This window comes from Vanessa atalanta, chromosome 29, assembly GCF_905147765.1.
Source record: "Vanessa atalanta chromosome 29, ilVanAtal1.2, whole genome shotgun sequence".
Taxonomy (NCBI): Eukaryota; Metazoa; Arthropoda; class Insecta; order Lepidoptera; family Nymphalidae; genus Vanessa; species Vanessa atalanta.
The window spans coordinates 445,342-456,768 of NC_061899.1; the positions used below are offsets into that span (position 1 = coordinate 445,342).

General features: G+C 39.2%; 1 protein-coding gene and 1 long non-coding RNA gene across 2 annotated transcripts; both read right to left on the bottom strand.

Moving 5' to 3' along the window:
• Window positions 1-3,584: 3,584 nt before the first annotated feature.
• On the bottom strand, window positions 3,585-4,789 carry LOC125074943 (acetyl-CoA carboxylase 1-like). The gene is made up of 3 exons (XM_047686427.1): window positions 4,784-4,789; window positions 3,846-4,235; window positions 3,585-3,768 (listed from the first exon to the last, which is right to left on the bottom strand). Exons 1-3 carry the CDS (start codon window positions 4,787-4,789, stop codon window positions 3,691-3,693), a joined length of 474 nt encoding a protein of 157 aa, XP_047542383.1. The 3' UTR covers window positions 3,585-3,690.
• Window positions 4,790-8,180: 3,391 nt separating this feature from the next.
• Window positions 8,181-10,622, bottom strand: LOC125075029. Its single transcript, XR_007120178.1, has 2 exons — window positions 10,480-10,622; window positions 8,181-10,402 (listed from the first exon to the last, which is right to left on the bottom strand). It is a non-coding gene; the product is annotated as an uncharacterized LOC125075029 (long non-coding RNA).
• Window positions 10,623-11,427: the final 805 nt, after the last annotated feature.

Genomic DNA, 11,427 nt, shown 5'->3' on the forward strand with positions numbered 1-11,427 from the left:
CATATATTGTTAATTCATTTTTAATTACCGCCATCATAATGTTTTTCTGTTTGACCTAACGGTTGACTGGCAGAGAATGTCTTCAGGCATTAAGTCCGCCTTTTGACCCATTAACTTTATGGTGGTCAATAAAGTATTTAAATAAATAAATAAGCTAACTAAACTTATTAAATTTACTACTCGAAATGTAAATTGCACTTTTTATATATTTCAACGGTACTTGGTTACGAGATTGTTACGCGATGTACTCTCACCTATCGGTTACAGTCTTGCGGTTAAAATTTCTGTTCTTCTGAGCACCAACTTGTCGTTTATGATACCGAGTGCGTGTTCGCACGGACGCGAAATTAAACAGTTTTTTTTTTATATTACTTATTGACCGCGACTTTGTTTTAGGGATTGATAAGTTTTAGGTATAAAGAGTAGCCTATGTCCTTCCTTAAGGTTCAAGCTTGCTTCGGTTCAGTGGTTTAGCTGTTAAGAGTAACAGACAGACTATGAACAGACAGAATAGGGGGGGATGGTCGCGACATTTTTCTCAATCCAACGTCGCTGCGGGGCCTCAGTGAGCCCAGCTACGTCACATCCCGCTAACACTGGCGAAAGGTGAACCAAAATAAAACGATAAACATAAAATTTAACAAATATTTTATTACTATAAATAGCGAGTACTACAACCGGATTCGATACCGTATACTCGATACTTCGAACCGCAAGCGAAGCGGGCGCTGCGCTCCACGCGATCCTTAATCAAACGAATTAAAAAAAAACAAACAAAAGCATTCTTTCTACAAACCAAAACAACAACTAGTTTATTCAATATATAAAAAACAGGAATGTATACATGTATGTTTGTACGTCGACAGGAGTAAACGATTTTCTTGTGACAAAACTTCCATTGAATTCAATGAGAACGAACAATTATACAATTCTGATATGTTAAAACTACCCGCGTTCCTTAAACGATCAGAAAGACAGACATTATATATATATAAATAATATTCGAAATTAGCAACGTATACTCACCAACATATACTATGTTTATATGACGCATTCAACGAGAAAAATATATAATTCGTAGTCACACAGACATAAGTCTCTGAATTCGAAGACTCCTGTAACACGCTTATTGCTCATTTAAAAATCACACCAAAATCGGTTTAGTCCCTCGTCTCGTCTGACTTTAAAATACAGTCCGTGTGCTCTGTATAAACACAGACAGACAATTGTCATTTGTCAAACTTTCAGTTAAACCTGATTGACTTAACATACCGAAGTTTTATCAAGTTATTGACGATAAAAAGCTTCGTTATGTATCTCACATTAGTTGAGTAGCTTTAAGGATATTAATTTATCACTTTTGTAACTTTAAATAATTAATTGTAACTTTAATTTAAATTCAATGAAGCAAGCTCATAACGTGACATTATTGTTTATACTAAATTAGTAGAGATATGCAAATACTGACCTAGACAATAACCCCCCCCCCTCACCGGCAAAATTTAACAAGAAAATAAGCAATAAATATGTTATTAACAGGAGCCTCGATACAAAGAAATCCATTTTGTACAAATATATATCAAAAACTTCATCGCAGTAAACGTTCTGTTCGATCGATATTCACTACGTCGGCTGTTCGATATGTTTCCGTAACGCACGAAGCGGATCGAAAAGAGAACACGTCTTAGAATGAGTTAATAAATTAATTAAAAATGTACCCCGACAGCAACTATCACACAGGGAGGCTGTACACTGGGAGCACTCGCGTCTAACGTAACTGTTATGTTACATAAGCCTATTGTTCTAGACAATTAAAGAATGTTCTAGAATATTTCTGTCCCATTGCTAATTACGTACTTTCGACAACTGCGGGCGGGCGAGCTAGGTGTAATAAGGAAAATAAATTAATAAATACACATAAAATGCAATTAGTCTAAATGAATGAATACGTGTACCGCTGGTGTCTGAACGTTAAACGCGAATGCTCTCCGTGCGTTCTCCTTAAAACCCAATTATTATTTATTACGCTTTAATTGCAATTAGAGTGCGTTATCCAACGGCCGTGACGTACCGAGCGACGAGGGCGCGCCTCTTGTTATATATGTATATTTAAAGCCATACATACATGTACTATATGTCAGTGACGGTACTATTAAAGCAACGAAAATTACCGACCCAACAAGAAACGATTGCGTACAGTATTGTCGAGTATTGGTCCAATAATTTGATGTACCGTCAGAAGAAAAAATTGTTTCCTTTGAACTTTCTCTGAAAGATATTACAATTGCTATGAGTTTGGTCACATTTGAATATTAAATATATATTCGTCCATATCGAACGCCGCCAGCTCGCCACGAATACTCGCTACGTCACGTCACGGCCCTCCCGCAGCTCCCATCAACAAACTTACAATTATATTTATATTCTTTCAAGTGGATAATTCGATAAAATTCGCTAACATCGGACGGACCTATGTTCATGTAACTTTTACACCGAAATAGGCAACGCATGAGGATATTATCTACTTACACAATATTTGTCATGATACGCGACGCGCGAATGTCAGCCATTGCCGAAAACGTATTTTCACTGAGAGATAACCGACGATCTGATTGCGTTTCGAATCATTTTTACAATTATTTTTGCTTCCAAATCAATAATTTTAGTTGTTCAAATGTATTTAACTTTTAACAATTTTTCTATCACGATTCCTAACTTAAATAATTCCATTTGATTTCACCCCCTAACAGAGAGGGACACGTAACGGTTACTTTTTACATAAATCGGAACTGCGGCCTCTCCTTTGCGTACCACTAACTACGTTACAATATACACGATAAATGATTTTTAAATCATTTTAAATATATAGCTATATATTTATTGCTTCAATATGGCAGTCATTCTAGTATTCTATGTACATATAAAAATCCGTGCGCCATGACTTTAGGCACATTGCATTTCTCGAATACGAAGTTTTAACAATCACTGAAGATTCGTCACGGAGCTACCCCGTGACAGCAGATTCAGCTCCACACCCCATTCCAACCGCAAGAGTAGAGATCAATAAACCACTTCTATGCTGATCTGACGCGATATCATTGGCCGAGGCCGATAATCTATGACATTCTCTATGGACGCGAAATAATTGCGTCTTCAAAGCCGGCAAAGCTGTCGTCGGAGCTTTGGAAGTTAAATTAAAATGGGCATAAAGTGAAACAGTGTTATCTTTACTCCTTCCGTTTGGAACAGTGGAGATCCTTTCATCTCGATACAGTTCGAACTATTCAAACTATTTTACTTCCGTTAATGTAGACATATTTGGCATTAATTCTTCAAATTGGACAAGCGGAGCCGGGTGCGCCGTTACGTCACGCGGCTGCAGTATATTGTCTCATATTAACTATCATATAAATCTATACACGACGTCTCAACGCGGTCGATGAAGAACATGTGACAAACGGTCACGTCGCAAACACTTCCCGACATTAAAACTGTCACTTGAAGAGTTTACGTAAAGTGATCACGCGTCACGTGCTCCTCGGCAACCTTCGACGATCGAGAAGACAATTGAACAACTAAAAGTATACAAAATAAATAGTATTTATAAAATCCCAACATTACAATCGATTCTCGACTTCACTACATAACAAATAGGATGCATTTTCCTCGCAAAACTGCCACCGGCGACGATCAGTTGCTGAAGTCCGGTTCCATCCCGAGGGTCGTGAGTTTTCTCACGAACTCCGTGCGCTGAGACGGCGTCAGCTCCTGCGAAGGTGGATCATCGGAATGAAACTCTATTATAGTCTATTCGAGGCGACATCCGGCCCGAAGGAGCAACTCACCATGACGAGGCGGTTGACGGTCTGCACGACGGCGTCCTGCTTGATGGCGCGCAGGTTGCGCTCGAGCACCGAGTCGTGGTCGTCGGCCTGCGCCTCGAGCCAGCGGCAGACGGCCTCGTTGTCGTGCTCCCACTGGTGCGACTGCGTCTCGCCGCGGTCCTCCGTGAACCAGCGGCGCAGCGTGGCGGCGGCGGCGCGCTGGTCCAGCGGCTCGGGCCCCGCCGCCGCCTGCACGCGCCGCTCCTGCGCGTTCTGGCGCAGCAGGCGGCGCAGGCGCCAGTGCAGCAGGCGCCGCGACGCGCGCCATGGGACGATGTCCTGTGCGCGAGCGGGCCCCCTGTACTCTATTGTAAACAGAAGATATAGTAGTGGGCAGGAAGCTGAAGAGCACTGTGGGAGTTACAAAGAGAGAAATGGAGTTGGTTATAGAAGATTAGACTATAACGCAGATTTATACCCTAGAAGAGGTAAGTCATTTACATGTAACTTATTGAATATTCATGTTAAACCAATGTTAGGATATAAGATGACTGGATACGTAGCTCTTTTTGTTTTAAATTCGCGTGTCGGTATTGACCTCGCTGTGCACGAACCTGTGTGTTGTCGGCTGTAATTCTGGAAATCATATGAAACACAATTGTATGTACATTGTAAAATAGTCTTCCCCTCGAGAGTAGAGTTACTTATTTCTTGGGAGTTACCGAGTAAATTAGAAAATAATGTGTCAATAATTTAATTTTTGATAAGCTTTACATAATATAATATTTTATATGAAATCATTAATCATATATCATCAAGACAAAGCAGTCAAATAAAGAAACACCGGTGGAGCCTTCAACTTTGGCATGGAGTGAATTTTAAATACAATAAGTTAAATATCTTAATCTTGAGGTATAACAATGAGACAAAAGTATTGCTGCTTCCTGATGTTTACTAACGTCCATTATTGCAATTATTCCCAGGCGTTAGACGCGGGGAAAGCAATCGAAGTAAAAGACAAGAAAGCGATTACGAAGAAGATTCCCAAGAGGAAGAGTCGACCAATACTGGCGACGATGCAGATGACTACAGCAGACGGAGAAAACGGTACCGCCTTGTAATAACGTTACAACATCAAGTAACACTTACTTGCGCATTTATAACATCCCACTTAACAGCCTGTCCGTAAACTTAACATAACAAATTGCTATTTAAAAGGCTTATAACTTTTTGAAGACAATCTAACACCTGAATTACTATAGTCTTAAAGACCAAAGTGACAATGACTTTTTGAAAATAATTCGCTTATAACTGTCAACATTAACAATAATTACTTAAAATGAATAACAAAATACAAATAAAACGGCATATTTTCTATGACTCGGAAATAGTATGTCCGAGGCACCCAAACTTCGCGCCAAAAATTAACCACAGCGTCTGTGAAAGGCAATCGCACTTTTTTTTTAATGTATTACACTACAAGGTATTGATGCAGGCGGTTTGAATATAACATTAAGCATTTTTCTTGAATTTTAACATAAGCTTTAAATTTTGTTAATTTAAGTGCAATCGAAGACCAGCCTGAACAAAGTGCCGAGCATACTGAGCAAGCTGAGCAGGACTACATCATTACGCTGCGCCCGACGCAAATAAGGACTTTCATCGTAATGTTTGAGAGAAAGAAAGATTACACTTTATAATACTGATACTCAATAATCTCTATCGCTTATGAAGTCAATTGTATTTCTAAGTAAATTATTAAATAATGAAGTAAATCTTATTTGTTTAACTCACCTTCTTATCCCTTTGTATCCGATTTATCTTTCATTTTAAATACTAATATTTGTGCTAGCCTGTCTGGGTAGGCACCACCCACTCGTCAGATATTCTTCCACCAAACAGCAGTGCTCAGTATTCTTGTGTTCCGGTTTGGAGGGTGAGTGAGCCTATGCAACTACTGGCACAAGAGATATAACGTCTTAGTTCCCTAAGTTGGTGGCGTATTGGCGATGTAAGGGATGGTTAATATTCCCCACAGCGCCATTATCTATGGGCGGTGGTGTCCACTCACCACCAGATGGCCCATTTTTTCGTCCGCTTGCCAATACCACAAAAATGCGATGTATTAAAAATCATTCTGGTCTCATCGCAACGTTTAAAATTAAAAGCTAAAAACTGGTTTTAGAAGCGACATTACAATGGCTGAGAAAAGCCGCAACCAATCTACTGATTTCGTATCTAAGCAATAGAATTCAGATGGCAAATGTATCTCTCACAGATATCTGTCTGGATAGATATATAGCTTAAACGAGGGAGTCCCACAGGGATCACTTCTTGGTGCATATTACCTCCAAATAAACATTAATGACTTAGTTTAATACTTTAGGTGACAAACATGAGATACTATCGTAAGCTCGTGATACTATAATTTTTTTTTATCAGTAACCGATGATGCAATTAATGCACTTTAATGATATTCGTTTAAGTGTTTATAATAGAATCAATAGTAAGCCGTTCAAGCATTATGGAACAAAGTACCCGAACATATTAGAAAAGCTACCTCTAAATTTACTTTTAAAACTCGTCTACGCGAGCACATATTGTCAGAAAGCCCCTCGCTCTAATGACTTCTGTTATGCGCTATTATTATTTTGTTATGTTATATGTTTTTACTATAGACGTTATAGATCAATTTTTATTTTGTAGATACTATGTAGGTATGTATGTATATGTTTTTTATATAGTTTTATGTATTAGTATGTGCATATATTGTTAATTCATTTTTAATTACCGCCTTCATGGTTGTCTGTTTGACCTAAAGGTTAGTCAACCTTGAGGCAGAGAATGCCTTCAGGCATTAAGTCCGCCTTTTGACCCATTAACTTTATGGTGGTCAATAAAGTATTTAAATAAATAAATAAGCTAACTAAACTTATTAAATTTACTACTCGAAATGTAAATTGCACTTTTTATATATTTCAACGGTACTTGGTTACGAGATTGTTACGCGATGTACTCTCACCTATCGGTTACAGTCTTGCGGTTAAAATTTCTGTTCTTCTGAGCACCAACTTGTCGTTTATGATTCCGCGATGAGACGCGAAATTAAACAGTATTTTTTATATTACTTATTGACCGCGACTTCGTTTTAGGGATTGATAAGTTTTAGGTATAAAGAGTAGCCTATGTCCTTCCTTAAGGTTCAAGCTTGCTTCGGTTCAGTGGTTTAGCTGTGAAGAGTAACAGACAGACAGTTACTTACGCATTTACAATCAGTGAGCCCAGCTACGTCACATCCCGCTAACACTGGCGAAAGGTGAACCAAAATAAAACGATAAACATAAAATTTAACAAATATTTTATTACTATAAATAGCGAGTACTACAACCGGAATCGATACCGTATCACACTTCGAACCGCAAGCGAAGCGGGCGCTGCGCTCCACGCGATCCTTAATCAAACGAATTAAAAAAAAACAAACAAAAACATTCTTTCTACAAACCAAAACAACAACTAGTTTATTCAATATATAAAAAACAGGAATGTATACATGTATGTTTGTACGTCGACAGGAGTAAACGATTTTCTTGTGACAAAACTTCCATTGAATTCAATGAGAACGAACAATTATACAATTCTGATATGTTAAAACTACCCGCGTTCCTTAAACGATCAGAAAGACAGACATTATATATATATATATATATATATATATATATATATATATATATATATATATAAATAATATTCGAAATTAGCAACGTATACTCACCAACATATACTATGTTTATATGACGCATTCAACGTGAAAAATATATAATTCGTAGTCACACAGACATAAGTCTCTTCGAAGACTCCTGTAACACGCTTATTGCTCATTTAAAAATCACACCAAAATCGGCTTAGTCCCTTGTCTCGTCTGACTTTAAAATACAGTCCGTGTGCTCTGTATAAACACAGACAGACAATTGTCATTTGTCAAACTTTCAGTTAAACCTGATTGACTTAACATACTGAAGTTTTATCAAGTTATTGACGATAAAAAGCTTCGTTATGTATCTCACATTAGTTGAGAAGCTTTGAGGATATTAATTTATCACTTTTGTAGCTTTCAACAATTAATTGTGACTTTAATTATAATTCAATGAAGCACGCTCATAACGTGACATTATTGTTTATACCAAATTAGTAGAGATATGCAAATACTGACCTAGACCCCCCCCCCCTCCTCACCGGCAAAATTTAGCAAGAAAATAAGCAATAAATATGTTATTAACAGGAGCCTCGATACAAAGAAATCCATTTTGTACAAATATATATCAAAAACTTCATCGCAGTAAACGTTCTGTTCGATCGATATTCACTACGTCGGCTGTTCGATATGTTTCCGTAACGCACGAAGCGGATCGAAAAGAGAACACGTCTTAGAATGAGTTAATAAATTAATTAAAAATGTACCCCGACAGCAACTATCACACAGGGAGGCTGTACACTGGGAGCACTCGCGTCTAACGTAACTGTTATGTTACATAAGCCTATTGTTCTAGGCAATTAAAGAATGTTCTAGAATATTTCTGTCCCATTGCTAATATACTTATTGCTAGACGACCTTCGACAACTGCGGGCGTGCGAGCTAGGTGTAATAAGGAAAATAAATTAATAAATACACATAAAATGCAATTAGTCTAAATGAACGAATACGTGTACCGCTGGTGTCTGAACGTTAAACGCGAATGCTCTCCGTGCGTTCTCCTTAAAACCCAATTATTATTTATTACGCTTTAATTGCAATTAGAGTGCGTTATCCAACGGCCGTGACGTACCGAGCGACGAGGGCGCGCCTCTTGTTATATATGTATATTTAAAGCCTTATATACATACACGTGCTATATGTCAGTGACGGTACTCTTAAAGCAACGAAAATTACCGACCCAATAAGAAACGATTGCGCACAGTATTGTCGAGTATTGGTCCAATAATTTGATGTACCGTCAGAAGAAAAAATTGTTTCCTTTGAGCTTTCTCGGAAAGATATTACAATTGCTATGAGTTTGGTCACATTTGAATATTAAATACATATTCGTCCATATCGAACGCCGCCAGCTCGCTACGAATACTCGCTGCGTCACGTCACGGCCCTCCCGCAGCTCCCATCAACAAACTTACAATTATATTTATATTCTTTCAAGTGGATAATTCGATAAAATTCGCTAACATCGGACGGACCTATGTTCATGTAACTTTTACACCGAAATAGGCAACGCATGAGGATATTATCTACTTACACAATATTTGTCATGATACGCGACGCGCGAATGTCAGCCATTGCCGAAAACGTACTTTCACTGAGAGATAACCGACGATCTGATTGCGTTTCGAATCATTTTTACAATTATTTTTGCTTCCAAATCAATAATTTTAGTTGTTCAAATGTATTTAACTTTTAACAATTTTTCTATCACGATTTCTAACTTAAATAATTCCATTTGATTTCACCCCCTAACAGAGAGGGACACGTAACGGTTACTTATTACATAAATCGGAACTGCGGCCTCTCCTTTGCGTACCACTAACTACGTTACAATATACACGATAAATGATTTTTAAATCATTTTAAATATATAGCTATATATTTATTGCTTCAATATGGCAGTCATTCTAGTATTCTATGTACATATAAAAATCCGTGCGCCATGAATTTAGGCACATTGCATTTCTCGAATACGAAGTTTTAACAATCACTGAAGATTCGTCACGGAGCTACCCCGTGACAGCAGATTCAGCTCCACACCCCATTCCAACCGCAAGAGTAGAGATCAATAAACCACTTCTATGCTGATCTCACGCGATATCATTGGCCGAGGCCGATAATCTATGACATTCTCTATGGACGCGAAATAATTGCGTCTTCAAAGCCGGCAAAGCTGTCGTCGGAGCTTTGGAAGTTAAATTAAAATGGGCATAAAGTGAAACAGTGTTATCTTTACTCCTTCCGTTTGGAACAGTGGAGATCCTTTCATCTCGATACAGTTCGAACTATTCAAACTATTTTACTTCCGTTAATGTAGACATATTTGGCATTAATTCTTCAAATTGGACAAGCGAAGCCGGGTGCGCCGTTACGTCACGCGGCTGCAGTATATTGTCTCATATTAACTATCATATAAATCTATACACGACGTCTCAACGAGGTCGATGAAGAACATGTGACAAACGGTCACGTCGCAAACACTTCTCGACAAAGTTAGCGATCCGAACTGCTGATCCTATAAACTAATTTGTCAAACGACCATTTATAAAACTGTCATTTGAAGAGTTTACGTAAAGTGATCACGTGTCACGTGCTCCTCGGCAACCTTCGACGATCGAGAAGACAATTGAACAACTAAAAGTATACAAAATAAATAGTATTTATAAAATCCCAACATTACAATCGATTCTCGACTTCACTACATAACAAATAGGATGCATTTTCCTCGCAAAACTGCCACCGGCGACGATCAGTTGCTGAAGTCCGGTTCCATCCCGAGGGTCGTGAGTTTTCTCACGAACTCCGTGCGCTGAGACGGCGTCAGCTCCTGCGAAGGTGGATCATCGGAATGAAACTCTATTATAGTCTATTCGAGGCGACATCCGGCCCGAAGGAGCAACTCACCATGACGAGGCGGTTGACGGTCTGCACGACGGCGTCCTGCTTGATGGCGCGCAGGTTGCGCTCGAGCACCGAGTCGTGGTCGTCGGCCTGCGCCTCGAGCCAGCGGCAGACGGCCTCGTTGTCGTGCTCCCACTGGTGCGACTACGTCTCGCCGCGGTCCTCCGTGAACCAGCGGCGCAGCGTGGCGGCGGCGGCGCGCTGGTCCAGCGGCTCGGGCCCCGCCGCCGCCTGCACGCGCCGCTCCTGCGCGTTCTGGCGCAGCAGGCGGCGCAGGCGCCAGTGCAGCAGGCGCCGCGACGCGCGCCATGGGACGATGTCCTGTGCGCGAGCGGGCCCCCTGTACTCTATTGTAAACAGAAGATATAGTAGTGGGCAGGAAGCTGAAGAGCACTGTGGGAGTTACAAAGAGAGAAATGGAGTTGGTTATAGAAGATTAGACTATAACGCAGATTTATACCCTAGAAGAGGTAAGTCATTTACATGTAACTTATTGAATATTCATGTTAAACCAATGTTAGGATATAAGATGACTGGATACGTAGCTCTTTTTGTTTTAAATTCGCGTGTCGGTATTGACCTCGCTGTGCACGAACCTGTGTGTTGTCGGCTGTAATTCTGGAAATCATATGAAACACAATTGTATGTACATTGTAAAATAGTCTTCCCCTCGAGAGTAGAGTTACTTATTTCTTGGGAGTTACCGAGTAAATTAGAAAATAATGTGTCAATAATTTAATTTTTGATAAGCTTTACATAATATAATATTTTATATGAAATCATTAATCATATATCATCAAGACAAAGCAGTCAAATAAAGAAACACCGGTGGAGCCTTCAACTTTGGCATGGAGTGAATTTTAAATACAATAAGTTAAATATCTTAATCTTGAGGTATAACAATGAGACAAAAGTATTGCTGCTTCCTGATGTTTACTAACGTCCATTATT

Excerpts from the sequence above, each read along its gene's own strand:
- LOC125074943 (XM_047686427.1), bottom strand. Across the intron at positions 3,769-3,845 it reads CCGTCAACCGCCTCGTCATG|GAGCTGACGCCGTCTCAGCG; the intron begins GTGAGTTGCTCC and ends CCACCTTCGCAG.